The sequence below is a fragment of the Micromonas pusilla genome, assembly GCF_000151265.4.
Source record: "Micromonas pusilla CCMP1545 genomic scaffold MICPUCscaffold_11, whole genome shotgun sequence".
Classification (NCBI taxonomy): Eukaryota; Viridiplantae; Chlorophyta; class Mamiellophyceae; order Mamiellales; family Mamiellaceae; genus Micromonas; species Micromonas pusilla.
The window spans coordinates 45,735-63,430 of record NW_003315892.1 but is presented as its reverse complement, the minus strand read 5'-3'; the positions used below and the strand labels follow the sequence as shown (position 1 = coordinate 63,430).

Genomic DNA, 17,696 nt, shown 5'->3' with positions numbered 1-17,696 from the left:
CCCGAGCGGTCGGACGCGCGTACCGCCGAGGCCTCCGAGGGACGCGCGCGACGACGAGGACGACGACGCGCGGCGCCTCGTCGGCCCCGTCGGCGAAGCGTGGCTGACGCCGTCCGCGGCCGCGGCGGCGCCGGCGCCGGGATACGCGTGGGCGGCGCGCGACGAGAAGAGCGAGAGCGAGAGCGAGACGAGGACGAGGACGAGGACGATCGCGGCGCGCGACTACCGCGCGCTGGACGCGCGCGCGTGGGCGCGGCATCCCTACGCGCGGCATCCGAAGCCCGACCTCTGGCGAGCTCAAGGGCGGACACCGAGGCAGACTACTGTGGACCTCACGTGCGAGAGCGACGGCGACGACGTCGAGATCGTGCGCGTCGCGCGCGGCGAAGACTTCGACTCGGACGAGGACGAGACGGACTCGGACGCGGACGTGTACGAGGGGGAGTACGTGCTGGGCGACGAAGAAGGCGCGTCCCGTCTCATCAGTCACGCCGGTCCCCGTGCGACCCCGTTCGCGCGGCGCCGTCGCCTTCTCCGTCGCTCTCTGTCGTCCAATGAAACGTCCACGTCATCAAATTTCTAACCAATCACCTCGCCTCCCGCCACGTCGCCTACCAATCGTGCGCCCCTCAGAAGAGGACGAGTCGGCGGTGGTTGAGATTCTCGACTCGCAAGACGACGGCGGCGGCGGCGGCGGCGGCGGCAACCGCGACCGCAGGGTACCGCGGGGAGGGCGGGCCGCCGTGAGGGGACACCTGGCCGGTCTCTTGGCCGCCTCGAGGCGAGCCGTGGCGGCGGCGGCGGCGGCGAGCGGACGACGAAACGCCAACCGTCGCGGCGGCGGCGGGGACGGCGCGGGCGCGGAGATCGAGATCGTGGGAGGCGTCTCCGTCGCCGAGGCGGCGCTGCGAGCGGCGAACGAGACAGTGGAGAATCCCGCGCTCGCGGACGCGATCAAGTGCGCGATATGCATGGACTCGATCGCGAAGAACGAGATGGCGAGCACGACGTGCGGGCACGTGTTTTGCGTCGGGTGCATCGAGCGCGCGTTTCAAGGAAGGAGGGAGGGGAAGTGCCCGACGTGTCGCAAGACGCGTCAAAGGTTTCACAGGATTTTCGTGTGAGCGCGCGTGGATCGCGCGCGCGTACGATTCGATCGTACGCACACTACTTCCGGAAGTACGCACCGTGTGTACTACCGTAGCGTCGAGAGTAGCTCGACGACAAGCATCGATGAACGAAGTTCTACCTACTGCGCGCGTTCTATCATAACCTTATGTGGGGGCCACCGTAGGGCTATCTACGCGGATTCGTCGTCTGACACTGGCGAGAAGTTGGCGCGTAAAAACGCGTCGCCGACGCGTGTCGCCAACAACGGCGGCACCGCGTTCCCTACCATCCTGTACTCCTCCCCCACCCTCGTCGCGCGCGCGTTCCCGAGCCCCCGCAGCGACTGCTTCACCCCCGCGTCGCTCGCGCCGTGGCCGGAGACGAACTCGAAGTGATCCGGGAACGTCTGCAGCCGCGCGCACTCGCGCACGGACAAGATGCTTCGGGTCGTTCCATATGAGCGATGATATCGGGGTGGAGTTGAAAGGCGTCAGAAGCGGAGTTGGAAGGCGTCGAGGTGTGTCGGGATTGAAAGCGAGGGACCCTGGGCGAAGAGATGCGCCGGCAAAAGTCCTTAAGGATCGGCGTTCACCACGCCAACGCGGTCGTATGGGGACCAGTGTGAGATAGAACGCGCCTTCGTCTTCTGCCGACGTAATCGGGATGGAACCACGAGCCGTGCGACGGCTCCGGGCCCTGCGCGGTGATCGTCGCGGCGACGCCGTCGAGCTTGAGCCGCCCGAACCGGAGCTTGTACCACTCCGCTTTCTCGCGCTTGTCCGTCTTCTTAGGGATCAAGTTCTCCGGCAAGTCCGCGCCCGTTTGCCCCGGTCTGACGGTCGAGGGTCCGTACGAAGCGATGATATCGGGGTGGAGTTCAAAGGCGTCAGAAGCGGCGGAGTTGAAAGGCAACGTCGCGGTGTGTCGGGATTGAAACCGTGGCGTAGGCGGAGAGATGTGCCGGGAGAGAAAGTCCTTATGGAACGGCGTGCACCGCGCGAACGCGGTCGTATGGGGACCAGTGTGGTAATAGAACGCGCCTGATCGCCTCGGCGCGCGCCGCGTCCGTCTTGCCGAGCTCCGCGCACCAGTGATTGTAAAGCGTCCCCCGGCGCGATCCCGGCCACGGCGTTTTCAGATCGCCGCACGCCGAATTCAGAGGAGGCAGACCGCCTATTCCGTACACGTCGTGCTTCAACGTGTTCGCGGGGAGGTAGTTGCGCTTCCAAGCCGCCGCCGCGTGCCCGCCGCCCCCGCCGCGCGTTGATCGATGACGATTCGTCTTCCCGCCGCCGCCCGCGCCGTCGACGCCGTCGTGCCGCATCCGCGTGTGATAATACCTATCCACGTGCATTCGCTCGTACGGCCGCCCGCTGCCCATCGTGTGCGGGTCGTTATCGCCGAACAGATGCGTCGGACGCAGCGCCTCCGGCAACACGCGTCCGAGCCTCGCCGCGGACAGCACCAGCCTCAGGGTCGAGGGTCCATACGAGCGATGATATCGGGGTGGAATTGAAAGGCGTCAGAAGCGGAGTTGAAAGGCGTCATAGGGGCGGGTTTTGAAACCGAGGGACCCTGGGCGGAGAGAGACGACGGCAAAAGTCCTTAAGGAACGGCGCGCACCACGCGAACGCGGTCGTATGGGGACCAGTGTGAGATAGAACGTACCTCACGCGGCTCTGCGCGCCGCCGAGGTATCCGAGCTGCACGACCTGCACGCGCGTTTGGAACCCCTCCGCGACGAGGCACGCCTGGAGGCGTTCGCAGTGCGACGCTCTGTGCGCCCCCCCGTCGGTGTCTTTGCGGCAGCCAAACTCTGGGACTTCTTCGACCACGACGTAGTCGGCGAATTTTTGACGCGCGATTGCCGCGGCTTCGCGCCACAGGTTCGTTCGCTTCTCCTGCGCGTCGCCGGCTTCTTTGTCGACGTCGTAGTACCGGTCCTTCTTCGTCGTCGTGGTGGTGGTGGTGGTTATGGCGGTTTTTGTCGTCCGACATTTTTTGTCCGACATGATGGTGTCGTCCGACGCCTTTTGTAAGTTCCGAGGGTTCGCGCCCGAGTACCCCGGGCACGCCAGCCCCATCACGAGCATCGCGCCGGCGTTCGGCTCGCAACACTTCGGCAACTGTAGTTACGACTCGTCACGTTGAAAGGCGTCAGTTGAAGTTGAAAGGCGTCGAGGGCGGGTATTGAAAGCGTGGTGTGAGCGGAGAGACGCGCCGGGAAAAGTCCTTAAGGATCGGCGTTCACCACGCAAACGCGGTCGTATGGGAACCAGTGTATAGAACGCGCCTCGTCGCTCACGCCGCCGTCCGCGCCCGCGGTGAGCTTCTCTAGGAACCACTCCATCGTGGCCACGCGCGCGACGCAGTTCGGGTACCGAGATTTGAAGTTTTTGTTGAACGTGTTCACCGCGTTGGGGTTCGCGTCGAGTCCAAACGCGGGGAGCAGTCGTCTGCGTTTGACGGGTCGTAACTCCCCCGCGGGTTCCGTTTCATCGTCCGAGCTGCCGCCGCCGTTTCCCGCGTCTCGACGTCGTTTCCCGCGCGCGCCGCGCGGCGTCGTCGTTCCCGGAACGACGCTCCTTCGCAACCCCTCGGACGTCCCGCCGCAGCCGCATAAGAGCTCGACGACGGGCACCTGTCGATCGTTCCGCGCCTCTCTCGCGCCTCCGTCGACGAACCCGAAAAACGTCCACTGCGACGGCCCGGGGTCGTGGAAGTACGCGAACCGCGCGCGTATCGTGGTCGTCGTCCTCTCGTCGGCGACGCCCTGCGACCACGTAAAATACGAACCGTCGCGACGATCGGGATTCGAATCGTCGCAACAGCGCGGCGTCGTCGGCGTCGCGACGCCGACGACGTCGGACACGTCGAACGTCTCTACGAGCGGCTCCGTCCCCTCCTCGCCGTCGCCCTTGTGCGATCGTTCCCCTCGCTCTTCGTGACGCATCGGGACGAAGTACTCGTCCGCGTCGAACCTCTCCGCCTCCGCGCGAAGCACCGGGACCTCCTTCGCGGTGCGGAGCCGGACCCCGCGCATCTCCCATCGAACGACGACGCGCGCGTCGGCGGGGTCGTCGACGGTGGACGCCTTTTCCAAAAATTCCTTGCGGAACACGAATCCGAGGACGCGGACGACGTCCCCGCTTCGCGTCACCGCGAGCGCGCGCTCCCTCGCGCCGTCCAACCTGACGCGCGCGCCCGACTCCGTTCGCACGTACAGCGCGAGGAACTGATGCCCGTCCGCGTGCGACGCTTCGAATACCGACGGTTCGTATCTGCCGTCGGCGAGCTCGCGGACGTCCAGGTCCGCGACGACGACGTCTGAGGGCCATTCCAAAAAACAAAAACAGTTCAACGGAAGGGTCATCAGTTGAAAGGGGGAGCGATCAAATGTTGAAACCGAGCGGTGCGGTGGGTGAAAAACTTTTGTATAGAACGCACCTGAGGACGCCTCAAGCGCCTCGAGCGCCCACGTCGGGATCGCGTCCTCCTCCGCTTCGTCGGTCGTCGACGACGGTTTCGAGCGCGCGAGTATCCCGGGGCTGTCGTCGCCGCCGTTCGCCATCGCGCCGTCTTTTTGCCGCGCGTTGTCGTTCGCGCGCGGGGACGGGACTTCGCCGCCTTCGCCCGTCGCCGGCATCCGCCGACGACCCGTCCCGCCCGGAGGAGGTTTCTTCGCCCTCTCGAAGAACGGCGCCTGCGTCAGCGTCCCTTGCCGCGGGTCGTTCACCGGACGGACGCTCATCACGGGCCTTTCCGTGAGCTGCTGCGTGTCGTACCCGAGAAACGGCTGCGTCGGTTGCGTTTCCGTCGTCGGCGTCGGCGCCGCGTTCGCGTCGTCCGCCGGGCTCGACCGCGACGCGGGCGGTAACGGACACGCCCTGAGCGTTACCTTATCGTCATTCTCGTCGTCATCGCCCTCCGCGAGCACCGGCGGCCGCGCGGACGTCGTGCTGTCCGGGTTGTGGTGCCGACCGTCCGCGGACGCGAGTCCACGACGACGCCGCGCCGGTCCTCCGCCGTCGCGCGCGTCCGTCCCGTCGCCGTCGCCGCCGCCGCCGCCGTCGCGCTCGTCCACGCGGAGGCTCCCCGCGCCCTCCTCCGGGTACTCCTACTCGTACTCTCCCGCGATGTCCTGCGTCGCGAGCGCCTGCGTCGCCTGCTGCGTCGCGGTCGCCGGCGCGGCGACGTCGTCGTCGTCGTCGACGGCGACGACGTCGGCAGCAGCTCCGCCCGACGCGCCGTCGCTCGCCCCGCCCGCCGCCGCCGCCGCGGTCCTCGCCTCGACCGCCTCCATCATCGCGGCGAGCGCGTCGTCGTCGAGACCGCCCTGGGACTCGGCGATGACGAATCCGCCCATGGCGTCCCGCGTCGCCCCGCCGGGCGCGCCGTCGTCGCGCGGCGCGCAGATCTGCGTCGCTACTCGGCATTTGAACCAGAAGAGTGCGACTTCTGTCGAGCTGCTGCTGACGCGATGACGTGCCGCAGACGTCGTAATGGATACGACGAGGCCACTGCCGCGCGCGCACGGCGATGCGCGCGAGCGTCCACGCGCCCGTCGCGACCGCGCGCGCGCGCGCGACGCGTCGACGCGCGTCCGCGTCGCGATGGCGTCGCGCGCCGGCGCCGGCGCCGGCGCCGGCGCCGACGACGGCGGCGACGACGACGGCGCGCCCCCGGGACGATGGCGATAATGCGCGCGGGAAGAAGCTCGTTGTTAACTCGTCGTCGTCGAGCTGTTCCGCGGCCGCGCGCCTCGCCGCGCTCGTCCTCCTCGGCGCGACGCCGACGACGTCGCGCGCGCTAGAGATGACGCCGATGCCACCGTCGCAGCCGCCGTCGCTCGCGCCGGCGACGACGACGACGGCGACGACGACGTCCCCCGCGAGCGCGCGGTCGTCGTCCCGGTCGTCGCCGACGAGCGCGAACGCCTCCGCGCCGGGGACGTTCCGATTGTCGCGAGCGAACAAGACCGCGCCCGCGCCGGGCGCCGCCGCGACCGCGACCGCGCCCGCGACGGCGACCGCGCCCGCGACGGCGACGGCGACGGCGACGAACGCGAACGCGGCGATCGTCGACATGAAGAAGGTGGCGAAGAAGGACCAGCGCGAGGCGAGCATCGCGATAAAGCGCGCGGACGCGGAGAAGGCGCGCGCGAAGACGGAGCTAAACGACGCGTTGCGATTAGGCACGTGCGCCGCAGACCACACGTTCCACCACGTCAGCGAAAATCGTTCGCTCTCATCAATACACGTGTACTCAAGAACCAATCACTCACGCCCACGTCATCCATCACCAGAGCAAGTCGCGCGCGCGGAGAAGGCGCGCGCCGCGGAGCTAAAACTCGCCGCGCAAAAGTCCGAGGCGCAGTCGCGTCGCCTCATAAACCAAAAGAAGCTGCAAGACACGGGCGGCACGGTAGGGATCGGCGTGCTCCTCGTCAGCGCGATCGGCACGGTGTGGCGGTCATCGGGCGTCCCCATCTTGATCGCGGGGTGGATACGTAACAACTACGAGGACGCGTCCGCGACGAAGACCGTCTACGCGGTGCAGGCGCGTCCATGTATTTATTACACCCGTCCCCGTACGACGTCGTTCGCGCGGTGCTCGCCGTTCCTCGAGGACTTTACTTCCCGACGTTTCTCTCCTCCCATCCCTCTATGCGTTTCATTTAATCCCGACGCGCCGCGACGCTTCGCGACGCCAACCGACGCGCCCCCGAACTCCACCCCGACGTCGCTTCGCGCGGGTAAACACCCTCGTATTCATCAGTGGAACGACCCGATCGCGTCGCCGTCCGCCCCCGACGGCATTCCGACCACGGTGACGATCAAAGCGCAAAAGGCGGACGCGTACCATTTGAAGACGGCCGTCGCGGCGGCCTCGGGGCTGGGCTCGACGGGCGCCGAGGGCATCGGACACCTCGCGCACGTGGACCCGAACCTGCGCTTCCTTCGTCCGTTAGGCGCGTTTACGTAGTCTTTTTACACCCGTCCCCGTACGACCGCGTCGGCGTTGTGAACTTCATTCCTTAAGGACTTTCTCTCCCGACGTTCGTTTCTCTCCGCCCACGCCACCCACGGTTTCAATCCAGACACGCCTCGACGCCTTTCAACTCCACTTCTGACGCCTTTCAAATCCACCCCGACGTCGCTTCGCGCGGACCCTCCCTCGACCCTCAGTCACCGAGCTCGACGTGGAGTCCTTGCCGGACGGGAGTTGGGTGATATGGAGCGAGAGCAGGGTGGACGCGTACGACGGCGAGGGGAGCGTGGACGAGTACGCGTTCCCGGCGATGCTGCCGCCGCAGCCGCGGTACACGGAGCGACTGCCCGCGGGGAGCATAGACGCGCGTAGAGAGCGAACGGGGAAGAACGCGGCGGGGGGCGTCGTCGCGAGGTCGACGGACGTTCCGCGGTGAGGACTCGTGCGTACTTCCTGAAGTCCGAAAGTACGTTCGTAGTGATGATGAACGCGCGCGCGTTCGCGCGGTAGCGTTAAGATTGAGTTATTATTAATGAGAGCATCGTTGCGTTATTAGTTAATGTCATCACTGGACGGTATCGTCGCGACGTCTGCGACGGCCGGAGCGCTCGCGGTCAAATCTACTCGAGGAGACCAGATTTCGCGCACGACGGTAGCGTTCGAAAATCGTGCACTGCGATGCGAGATCGAGGTGTGATCTTAGGGCACCAGCCAGATCCTCCGCGCCCGGCGCACGGTCGACGCCCCCCGCCGCCATGGACGTCGACGGCTCCCCCGCGATCGACGTGGAGACGATCGCGAGCTCGTACGCCCCCCCCGCGGCGATCGCGCGCTTACTCTTCATCGCGGAGAAGACCACATCGGACGCGACGCGGCTCGAGTCGCTCAAGCTCGCGATTAATCTCCTCAAGACGAAGACGTCCGACACCGCGACGTACGCGCGCGTCGTCGAGCGCGTTGACGGCCGCCTCGGCGACGACTACGCGCTGGACAAGGGTTGGATCGAGGAGACGGACAAGGCGTCGGCGAATCGCCAGGCGGTCCTCGAGCGAGAGCTCAGCGCGTACAAGACGAACTCGATCAAGGAGAGCGTGCGCATGGGCCACAACGATCTGGGCGACTTTCATCACTCGAGGGGCGCGCTCGCGGCGGCGTTCAAGTGCTACGTCCGCGCGAGAGATTACTGCACCACCCCGCGGCACGTCGTCGGGATGTGCCTGAACGTCGTGCGCGTGTCGATCGAGAGCGAAAACTTCGCGCACGTGGGCAACTACGTCCAGAAGGCGCTGGCGACGGCGCCGGACGTGGGGAAGGAGGAGCCGACGGTCTTCGCGAAGCTTCAGGTGGCGTCCGCGCTCGCGTATCTGGATCAGAAGAAGTACAAAGACGCGGCGACGAAGTTCACCGAGCTCGGGATGGAGCTCGAGGAGGAGTACAACGAGGTGGTCACCGCCGGGGACGTCGCGACGTACGGCGCGCTGTGCGCGTTGGGTGCGTCCCGTACACTGGTCCCCATACGACCGCGTCGGCGCGGTGAACGCCGATCCTTAAGGACTTTCTCTCCCGGCGTGTCTCCCCGCCCATCCCTCGCGTTCAATCCCCGCCCACGACGCCTTTCAACTCCATTTCTGACGCCTTTGAACTCCACCCCGATATCATCGCTCGTATGGACCCTCGACCCTTAGCGAGCTTCGATCGAAAAGAGCTCAAAGAAAAAGTGATGGACTCGGTGACGTTCCGCGCGATGATGGAGAGCGCGCCGGCGATGCGCGATCTCGTGAACGACTTCCACGGGAGCAAGTACAAGAAGCTGTTCGACGGCATAGACGACGCGAAACCGGTGTTGGAGCTCGACCTGCACCTCCACGACCACGTGGAGTCTCTCTACGCGGCTATACGAAAAAGAGCGCTCGTGCAATACTGCATCCCGTATTCCGTCGTGGACTTGAACCGCATGGGCGAGGCGTTCCGGACGCGCGCGTCGCCCGAGCTCGAGCGCGAGCTCGCGGGGTTGATCGCCGAGCGCGAGATCGCCGCGCGGATCGACGCGCAGGCTGGGACGATGGAGAAGCGCGCGAGCGCGAGTCGAGAGAGCGCGTTTAAAGCCGCGCTCGGCGCGGGGAAGGAGGTGCGTTCTATACACTGGTCCCCATACGACCGCGTTGGCGTGGTGAACGCCGATCCTTAAGGACTTTTACCGTCGTCTCTCTCCGCCCACCCCTTCCTTTCAATACCCGCCCTCGGCGCCTTTCAACTCCAACTGACGCCTTTCAACTCCACCCCGACAGTACCGCCGCTCCACCGCGGCGATGCTCGTGAGGGCGTCGATCGTGAAGCACGGTCTGGAGGTGGGCCGCGGCGGCGGGGGTGGGAACGGGAACGACGGCGGGGGTGGGCCGGGTGGGGGACGACCCGGGGGGAATCATCGCGGGATGGACGCGGCGTCGACGGATTCGCAAGTCGGCGGCGGCGGCGGCGGCGGCGGCGGGTTCGACGGCTCGCAGGGTTCCTTGGGAGGCCTCGGCGGCGCGTTCCCCGGCCTCGGCGGCGGTCTGGGTCTCGGCGGTGGGTTCGGCGCCGCGTTCCCCGGCCTCGGCGGCGGGTTCGGCGGCGAGATGACCTTCGGGGACGACGAAGGACTCGCGGGCGACGGTCCGGGGGGGGCCGGCGGCGGCGGCGGCGGCGGCGGCGGCGGCGGCGGCGGCGGCGGCGGCGGCGGCGGCGGCGGCGGCGGCGGCGGGTTCGTCCCGAACGCCGCGGACTTGCTCCACGGCGACGTCGTCCTCGCCGTGGACACTAGCTTAGAAGCGTAGGGAGGACGGGATGGGAAGAGATGGAAAGGGAGGAACGAAACGACGGACGTGGGAAAGAAACGCGCGCGGCGCGAGCGTCGAATCGAACGACGATGTCTATACTCGTGAAGGTACTTTCGTACACGTGTACCCAGCCATTATCTTCACTGGGATATTTTCTCAAAAAGTGCACGACGAGTGATCGACACTCGACGTCCGCGCACTCGACGAGACGCCTTTCCCCGTAAAGAAAAGATCTTCCGTCTCGCGTCATGGCGGCCGTCCTTAATCTAAGCGCGCTCGCGCTCCCCCTCGGGTGCGTCAAGACCGAAAACGCCCGCCTTCCTCCCCACGATTCACGCGTGACGGATCGTCCCGATTGCGAAATTTCTGATGACGATTGGCTAACAACGCCGCCTCTGCGAACCCAGGCGCTCCGACCTCAACGCCCGTTCAAGAGCGCGCCGTTCAACAAAAATCAGGGCTGCGATCAACCCCCCTTACGACCTGGGCATCGAATCCGCAGCCCCCGACGAGTCCTCCTCCGACGTGTGGTCGCCCGCCGTCGATCCCCTCGGCACGGATTTCTCATCCAACGCGGTGCCCGCTGCGATGACGGGCAAGGACAAAAACTGCGTGCGCTTCGGCTTCCCCAAGGGATCGCTTCAGAAATCGACGGAAGAGCTCTTCGCCCGCGCGGGTCTCCCCGTGAAAGTGAAGGACCGGAACTACTTCCCCACCGTCGACGACGACGGCCTCTCTTTAGTCCTCTTTCGCTCCCAGGAGATTCCCCGGTACGTCGCCGACAACGTCCTCGACGCCGGCATCTGCGGCCGCGATTGGATCGTGGAGAACGGCTCCGACGTCATCGAGGTCGCCGAGTTGAAGTACTCCAAGGCGACGTCCAATCCGGCGCGGTGGGTCGTGGCCGTCCCGGAGGACTCGCCCGTGCGAACCGCGGAGGATTTGGAAGGCACCATGATCGCGTCCGAGCTCGTCAACACCACCCAGAGGTTCTTCCTCGACCGGGACATCCACGGCGTCAAGGTCGAGTACTCGTGGGGCGCGACGGAGGTCAAGGCGTCGCTCCCCGGCGTCGGCGCCATCGTCGACATCACCGAGACCGGCAGCTCCCTCCGCGCCAACAAGCTCCGCGAAGTCGCGACGATCCTCGAGTCCACCACCCGCCTGATCGCCAACAAGGACGCGTGGGAGGACCCGATCAAGCGCGCCAGGATCGAGGACCTGGCTCTGCTCTTGCAGGGCGCCATCGACGGCAAGAAAAAGGTGGGTCTGAAGATGAACTTGCCGACCGCGTCGGTTCCCGAGCTCAGCGCTCAGCTCCCGAGCGAAAAGTCCCCGACGGTTTCGCCGCTGCTGGACGCCGACTACTGCGCCGTGGAGGTCGTGGTCGACGAGGGAACGGCCAAGGACCTGATACCGGTGGTGCGACGCATGGGCGCCACGGGCATCGTGACCTACCCCATCAACCTGTCCATTCACTGATCGACGAGTGCGATTCCCGTCGACGACGAGAGCGGCCGGCGAGCGCATCATATCATTATTAACGACTTTTTACGAGTAAACGAGGAACGATTTTCGTCGCCGACTCTACACTACTGTATATAGAAGGGGCTACGCGCTTCACCACTGGATGTACTGCTGCGGCGGCGGCGCGTCCGGGATCTCCCCCACCGCCCATCGCCGCATCGCCCACGGGTTATTCCCCGCGTCCGCCCCCGGCGGGGACGTCTGCGAGCCCGCGCCTCCCGGCGTCGGCGGCGTCGGCGTCGGCGCGAACCCTCCTCCGCCGCCGAACCCTCCGCCGCCCGGCGCGGGGGCGTCGGGAAAACCTCCCAACTGTCCCAGCCTCTGACCCCCCACGCCGCCGCCCATATGCGGCTGCGGCTGCTGCTGCGGCTGCTGCTGCTGCAAAAATCCGAACCCTCCGGGCGTCGCCGGAGAAGGCGGCGCGGGCGTCGGCGGGATCCCCCCTCCGACGAATCCCCCGGGGACCGTCCCCGGCGTCATTATTCCCCCCGGCGGCGTCGGCATCCCGGGTCCCATCATCCCGGGCCCCGGCGTCGCCATCCCCGCGGGCGTCGTCGCCATCCCCAGAAGCATCGAGCAGTCGATCACCCTGCTCGCGCCCGCGGGCGCCATCCTCCCCGCCGCAGCGTTCTCCAACACCGTCTTGAGCTGAGGGTCGTTCCACCATTCAAAGCGACGTCGGGGTGGAGTTCAAAGGCGTCAGAAACGGAGTTGAAAGGCGTCGAGGTGTGTCGGGATTGAAAGCGAGGGATGGGCGGAGAGACACGCCGGGCGAAGTCCTTAAGGATCGGCGTTCACCGCGCGAACGCGGTCGTATGGGGACCAGCGTGCGGGACGCGCCTGACGCGGGGGGAAGCCCAGGATCGCGTTGACGTCGTCCTCTTTCCCTCGCGCGAACTCGCGCGCTCTCGCGTGCACCGCGTTCGCGTCCCCGCGCGCGAGCGCGACCGCGCCGACGACCCATCGAAGCTCCTCGAACGACGTGTCCCCGCCGAGGAGGCAGCGCTCGTCGCCCTTGCCGTAGCACGACAGCGGCCACATCATCGCGCGGTCGGTCTGGAGGTCATCGCGCAGCGCATTCAGACTCGGGTCGTCGCCTCTTCCTCCTCCGCCTCTTCCTCCTCCGCCTCTTCCTCCGCCGCCTCTTCCTCCGCCTCCTCTTCCTCCGCCGCCTCTTCCGCCTCCGCCGCCTCCTCTACCGCCTCCGCCCCCGCCGCCGCCGCCGAAGCCGCCGCCTCCGCCGAAGCCGCCGCCGCCTCCGCCGCGCGCGCCGTGGTCGTGGAATCCCCCACCGCCGCCGCGGTGGTCGCTCAGCGCGGCGAACGAGTTGCCGCCGCCGCCGTAGTTGTTGTTGCCGTTCCCGCCGCCGCCGCCGCCGCCGCGGCCTCGGCCGCGGCCGCCGCCGCCTCGGCGGTTCCCGCCCATCGCGCGTCGGCGACGGCGCGGAGACGGCGCTCGCGGTGCTGTTCTGCGTTGTTCTCGCAACATCTCGCCAGTTCACAGCGATTATTTTTTCGCCGCACAGCATCACCGCTCGCAGGGCACTCGCCCCCGTACCGTGTACTCTGTATCTCTCGTACATAACTGTTTGGCCATACGAGAGGAGTACGTCCCGTGATGCCGGCGCGCGGCGCGAGTAACGCTCGTTTTTTCTCGTGATTTCGTCGCTCGGCGTATCTCCGTCGCGCGCCTCCACCGCCAAGCGACGCGCAGTCGCGGTCGCGCGCGTCGAGCCGACCGCACAAGACGCCGCCAGTCGTCGCCCGGCGCGCCCCCTCCCTCGGAAGGCGCCTCGAGCCGCGAATCGCGACGGCGAACGATGACGCGCGAGGCGGACGCCGTCAGGCAGGCCGCGGAGGCGCCGCCCCCGCGCAAGGTCCCCGCGTCCATGGACAACTTTGAAAAGGTTGAGAAGATCGGCGAGGGCACCTACGGCGTCGTGTACAAGGCGCGGAATCGGACGAACGACGACGTGGTCGCGCTGAAGCGGATACGCCTGGAGCAGGAGGAGGAGGGCGTGCCATCGACCGCGATTCGCGAGATCTCGCTCTTGAAGGAGCTGAAGCACGAGAACATCGTCAGGTGAGAGAGAGGAGGAGGAAAGAGAAGACGACGCGCGCGTCCGACGACGCGATCGGTCGTTCTTTTTTCGATCCCCAGACGCGCGACCGATCGATCCGATCGCGCCTCCCGCCGCCGCGATCGCGCGGCGCGATCGTCCCCCCCGCGATCGATCGATCGACCCCCCCCTGACTCCCCCACCACACCCCCCACCTCCGCGTCCCACTCCCGCGCGCGCGCGTCGCAGCCTGATGGACGTCATCCACCAAGACAAGAAGCTCTACCTCGTCTTCGAGCACCTCGACGTCGACCTGAAGAAACACCTGGACACGCACCCGCACGTCAGCAACGACCGACGCGTCATCAAGGGGTACCTGTACCAGATGTGCGCGGGCGTGGCGTACTGCCACTCGCACCGCGTCCTGCACCGCGATCTGAAGCCGCAGAATTTGCTCGTGGACCAGCGCACGAACGTCCTGAAGCTCGCGGACTTTGGACTAGGCGCGTCGCGTTCGACTCCTCTCTTTCTTTCCGCCCGCCGCCCCCTCGGTCACAGCGTTCCACCGCCCTCGCGACCACCCTCGCGACTCCACCGACCCCGACTGACGCGTTTAAATCACGACTCCACCCGACCCTCCCTAAACCCTAAACCCTCAGCGCGCGCGTTCGGGATACCCGTGCGCGCGTACACGCACGAGGTCGTCACGCTGTGGTACCGATCGCCGGAGATTCTGTTGGGCGCGCGGCACTACAGGCGCGTTCTATCTCACACTGGTCCCCATACGACCGCGTTGGCGTGGTGAACGCCGATCCTTAAGGACTTTTGCCGGCGATTCTCTCCGCCCACCCCTCGCTTTCAATCCCCGCCCTCGACGACAATCAACTCCGCTTCTGACGAAGCCTTTCAACTCCGCCCCGACGTCGCTTCGTATGGAACGACACCACAGCACGCCCGTGGACGTCTGGAGCATAGGGTGCATCTTCGCGGAGATGATCAACCACGCGCCGCTGTTCCCCGGCGACTCCGAGATCGACCAGCTGTACCGCATATTTCGCGTCCTGGGCACCCCCGACGACGACGTGTGGCCGGCGGTGTCGTCGCTGCCGGATTACAAACCTCAGTTTCCGCAGTGGAAGGCCAAGGCGTGGAAGGACGTGTGTCCAAACTTGGATCGCGACGGGATCGATCTGCTGATCAGTCTGCTGCACTACGCGCCGCATAAGCGCGTCAGCGCGAGGGAGGCGTGCGAGCACCGGTTCTTCGACGATTACGCGCCCGCGCGCGGCGGCGGCGGCGGCGGGGGGAGTTCGCCCGAGGCGGGATCGTCGCCGGCGAGTCAGCCGTCGTCGAAGCGGTCGTCGGGGGGCGAGACGGAGACGGACGCCGCGGGGGAGGAGACGGAGTGAGCTGCGCCGCGGGGGGTGGGGGTGGGGGGGGGGGCAAGGGATTTGATTCTTGTACCACGTTTTTAGAAGAAGTAAGCACGAACGCGAACGCATGCGCATCGTCGTCGTCGCGTCGTCTCTCCTTTTCCGAGAAAAAAGTCTGATGTTAACTCAGATCAGCTTCACACTCAGAAGCGCGCGCGGGCCCCCACCCCTCTCCCTCCGGAGATGCTGACGACGCCCCTGGACGACGACGCGATCGAGGGGTACTACGTCCCGTTCCACGGGCATCGCGCGAAAGACCTCGCGCTCGCGCTGAACGCGCTTCGACGGCGACACGACAGGGTCGTCTTCCTCGCCGGGGATTCGTCGCTGGACAACAAGTACTGGCACGACTCGTGGGCGGACGCGATCAACGGGTACGAGCGCGTGCTCCGGCCGCAGCGGATGAAGAGAGACGTGTGTTACTGGATGAACGCGGAGGCGGCCGCGGACGACGCGCGCGGGGCGGGACGGAGGAACGCGTCGTCGTCGAACACGTCGTCGTCGTCGCCGTCGTCCATCGGCTGCGTCAACGCCGCGGTCGAGGCGACCGCGCTGAACGACCGCGCGTTCGGCCGCTTGCTCCCGCAAGACGCGTTCGTCCGCGACAACATCACGGAGAACGACGTCCTGATCGTCTCCGTCGGCGGCAACGACGTCGCCCTGCAGCCTCTCTTGTGCACGTGCCTCAATCTCTCCGCGCTCGTCTGTTGCGTCCCCGCCGCGTGCGTGGAAAAGTGCGCGCGCGCGTCGCCGCCGAACCTCTACCGGTGCCGCGGACGCGACGTAGACTGCGGGTGCGTCGGGTGCGGGTGCCAAGGGTGCGTCGCCGGTCTCGCGGGGTGGCCCCCCGGGTTCGGGTACGTCGCGGACTTATTCAAAAACCGAGTGGAGAATTACGTCCGCAAGCTGTGCGCCGCGACGAGACCGAAGGTGCGTTCTATACACTGGTCCCCATACGACCGCGTTGGTGTGGTGAACGCCGATCCTTAAGGACTTTTGCCGTCGTCTCTCTCCGCCCACACCCCGCTTTCAATCCCCGCCCTCGATGCCTTTCAACTCCGCTTCTGACGCCTTTGAACTCCACCCCGATGTTCGCTCGTATGGACCCTCGACCGAAGAAGGTCGTCGTGTGCACGATTTACTACCCGGACGAGGCGCGGCCGGCGGGCGGGAGCTGGGCGGACGCCGCGCTGTGCGCGATGTGTTACGACCGAAACCCGGGGAAGTTGCAGACGGTCATTCGTAAGACGCACGAGGTGGCGACGTCGAGGATATCTGGCGCGTCCCATCCGCGTCTCTCGCGCCGGTTCCCTCCCACCGACCGCGTCGGCGCGGCGCGCGCCGTTCCTCGCTCGAGGACTTCGCCCGGCGCGTGCGTCTCTCCGCCCATCGCGCCTCGGTTTCGATCCCGAAACACCGCGACGCCTGCCTTTCAAACTTCAACTGACGCGCCCCTGAACTCCACCCCGACGTCGCTTTGAACGATGGACCCTCGACCCTCAGTGCCGGGGGTCGAGGTGGTCCCGGTGGCGCTTTTCGACGTTTTGGATTCGAAACGGAGCGAGGACTACGTGCAGCGCGTGGAGCCGAGCGCGCGCGGCGGCGAGAAGATGGCCGCCGCGCTGTACCTCCACTGCAAGGATTAGTAGTCAGCCGAGTAGGACCCTATCTTTTATAGCTACTGTAGGAGAAGATGATCTACAAATAGGAACGATCCGGCGCGAAGGCGCGCGCGCCGTCTGAATAATCAGTCGCGGTTACGTACTCGTATAATATTAAAAACCTCCCATCCTCTCTCTCCTCTCCTCTCCTCTCTCTCTCTCTCCCTCTCTCTCGTGGATGCCGCCTTCCTTCGGCTTCACTTCGCGGCGGCGGCTTTCTCTTTCTCTTCCTTCTTCGCCTTGCTCGCCGCCATCCTCCGCGCCCACGCCTTCTTCGCCACGCTCCCGACGCGCTCCGAAGCCGTCGGCGATCGAATCAGATTCCCCTTCGCGTCCACCTCCGCGGGCAACGCCGCCGCGGTGTTCGTGAACACGTTCAACACCGTGAACGCCAGGATCGGCGACAGGTCGATCGTGCCTCCGATGGGCGGGATGATCCCGCGGAACAAATTCAGGTACGGGTCGCACAGCGTCGCGAGCGGGTACACGATCTGTCTCGGCGGGCTCGGGAACCACGTGAGGATGAGGCGGCCGATGAGCAGCGTGTTGTAGATGTTGAGCGTGCTGTGAGATAGAGAGGGTTAAGGACGGTTCGGATCGTGAGGGTTAGGGACGGACGGATGGAGTCGTGGATGGCGTCAGAAGCGGAGTTGAAAGGCGTCGAGGTCGGGGATTGAATGCAGCGAGGGGTGGGTGGAGAGATGCGCCGGGAAAGTCCTTAAGGAACGGCGTCCACCACGCCGACGCGGTCGTATGGGGACCAGTGTGAGATAGAACGCGCAGGGATCGGCGTGGTGCACAGAATTCTTCATCTGATCGGAAAGGACGCGCCTGAAGAGCCCGCTCGTGATGACCTGCTCGACCGCGGAGTCGCCCGGGATCATCGCCGCGAAACACGCGCCGTGACGCAGCGGGTTGTACGCGCGCGAGAGCGAGATGGGCGAGATGGACGCGACCGCGGCGTCGGACGCCGGCGTCGTCGCCGCGACGCGCGACGACGGGACGGCGGAAGCCGACGCCGCGCGCGCGATCGCGCGTCGCGCGGCGACGCGGAGCTCCGTCGCGCGCGTCGCGAGGCTGCCGAGGGGGGCGACGTCGC

General features: G+C 66.5%; 13 protein-coding genes across 13 annotated transcripts; 8 read left to right on the top strand and 5 right to left on the bottom strand.

Moving 5' to 3' along the window:
• Positions 1-123: 123 nt before the first annotated feature.
• Positions 124-1,258, top strand: MICPUCDRAFT_48350 (uncharacterized protein; the record flags this gene model as incomplete). Its single annotated transcript, XM_003062036.1, has 2 exons — positions 124-467; positions 634-1,258. Coding segments are annotated over 2 exons (456 nt in total), but the record flags the coding sequence as incomplete, so codon positions are not given.
• A 42-nt stretch (positions 1,259-1,300) lies between these two features.
• Positions 1,301-2,491, bottom strand: MICPUCDRAFT_51514 (uncharacterized protein; the record flags this gene model as incomplete). Its single annotated transcript, XM_003061820.1, has 3 exons — positions 1,301-1,550; positions 1,703-2,085; positions 2,147-2,491. The coding sequence occupies 3 exons, from the start codon at positions 2,489-2,491 to the stop codon at positions 1,301-1,303; spliced, it is 978 nt and encodes a 325-aa protein (XP_003061866.1).
• A 163-nt stretch (positions 2,492-2,654) lies between these two features.
• Positions 2,655-3,194, bottom strand: MICPUCDRAFT_51513 (uncharacterized protein; the record flags this gene model as incomplete). The annotated part of the gene is made up of 1 exon (XM_003061819.1): positions 2,655-3,194. The coding sequence occupies one exon, from the start codon at positions 3,192-3,194 to the stop codon at positions 2,655-2,657; it is 540 nt and encodes a 179-aa protein (XP_003061865.1).
• Positions 3,195-3,343: 149 nt separating this feature from the next.
• MICPUCDRAFT_51512 (uncharacterized protein) lies at positions 3,344-5,476 on the bottom strand (the record flags this gene model as incomplete). The annotated part of the gene is made up of 2 exons (XM_003061818.1): positions 3,344-5,201; positions 5,238-5,476. The coding sequence occupies 2 exons, from the start codon at positions 5,474-5,476 to the stop codon at positions 3,344-3,346; spliced, it is 2,097 nt and encodes a 698-aa protein (XP_003061864.1).
• Positions 5,477-5,925: 449 nt separating this feature from the next.
• On the top strand, positions 5,926-7,095 carry MICPUCDRAFT_51511 (uncharacterized protein; the record flags this gene model as incomplete). Its single annotated transcript, XM_003062035.1, has 1 exon — positions 5,926-7,095. One exon carries the CDS (start codon positions 5,926-5,928, stop codon positions 7,093-7,095), a length of 1,170 nt encoding a protein of 389 aa, XP_003062081.1.
• Positions 7,096-7,880: 785 nt separating this feature from the next.
• MICPUCDRAFT_3283 (uncharacterized protein) lies at positions 7,881-9,440 on the top strand (the record flags this gene model as incomplete). The annotated part of the gene is made up of 3 exons (XM_003062034.1): positions 7,881-8,592; positions 8,787-9,229; positions 9,390-9,440. Coding segments are annotated over 3 exons (1,206 nt in total), but the record flags the coding sequence as incomplete, so codon positions are not given.
• Positions 9,441-9,533: 93 nt separating this feature from the next.
• MICPUCDRAFT_51509 (uncharacterized protein) lies at positions 9,534-9,914 on the top strand (the record flags this gene model as incomplete). The annotated part of the gene is made up of 1 exon (XM_003062033.1): positions 9,534-9,914. One exon carries the CDS (start codon positions 9,534-9,536, stop codon positions 9,912-9,914), a length of 381 nt encoding a protein of 126 aa, XP_003062079.1.
• Positions 9,915-10,006: 92 nt separating this feature from the next.
• Positions 10,007-11,399, top strand: MICPUCDRAFT_51508 (uncharacterized protein; the record flags this gene model as incomplete). Its single annotated transcript, XM_003062032.1, has 2 exons — positions 10,007-10,107; positions 10,325-11,399. 2 exons carry the CDS (start codon positions 10,007-10,009, stop codon positions 11,397-11,399), a joined length of 1,176 nt encoding a protein of 391 aa, XP_003062078.1.
• A 53-nt stretch (positions 11,400-11,452) lies between these two features.
• Positions 11,453-12,869, bottom strand: MICPUCDRAFT_48349 (uncharacterized protein; the record flags this gene model as incomplete). Its single annotated transcript, XM_003061817.1, has 2 exons — positions 11,453-12,092; positions 12,285-12,869. 2 exons carry the CDS (start codon positions 12,867-12,869, stop codon positions 11,538-11,540), a joined length of 1,140 nt encoding a protein of 379 aa, XP_003061863.1. The 3' UTR covers positions 11,453-11,537.
• A 308-nt stretch (positions 12,870-13,177) lies between these two features.
• On the top strand, positions 13,178-14,912 carry CDKA (cyclin dependent kinase a; the record flags this gene model as incomplete). Its single annotated transcript, XM_003062031.1, has 4 exons — positions 13,178-13,526; positions 13,753-14,006; positions 14,163-14,259; positions 14,453-14,912. The coding sequence occupies exons 1-4, from the start codon at positions 13,264-13,266 to the stop codon at positions 14,910-14,912; spliced, it is 1,074 nt and encodes a 357-aa protein (XP_003062077.1). The 5' UTR covers positions 13,178-13,263.
• A 207-nt stretch (positions 14,913-15,119) lies between these two features.
• Positions 15,120-15,926, top strand: MICPUCDRAFT_51505 (uncharacterized protein; the record flags this gene model as incomplete). The annotated part of the gene is made up of 1 exon (XM_003062030.1): positions 15,120-15,926. One exon carries the CDS (start codon positions 15,120-15,122, stop codon positions 15,924-15,926), a length of 807 nt encoding a protein of 268 aa, XP_003062076.1.
• Positions 15,927-16,420: 494 nt separating this feature from the next.
• MICPUCDRAFT_51504 (uncharacterized protein) lies at positions 16,421-16,582 on the top strand (the record flags this gene model as incomplete). The annotated part of the gene is made up of 1 exon (XM_003062029.1): positions 16,421-16,582. The coding sequence occupies one exon, from the start codon at positions 16,421-16,423 to the stop codon at positions 16,580-16,582; it is 162 nt and encodes a 53-aa protein (XP_003062075.1).
• Positions 16,583-16,959: 377 nt separating this feature from the next.
• MICPUCDRAFT_9626 (fanciful K+ uptake-b family) lies at positions 16,960-17,160 on the bottom strand (the record flags this gene model as incomplete). The annotated part of the gene is made up of 1 exon (XM_003061816.1): positions 16,960-17,160. A coding segment is annotated over one exon (201 nt), but the record flags the coding sequence as incomplete, so codon positions are not given.
• Positions 17,161-17,696: the final 536 nt, after the last annotated feature.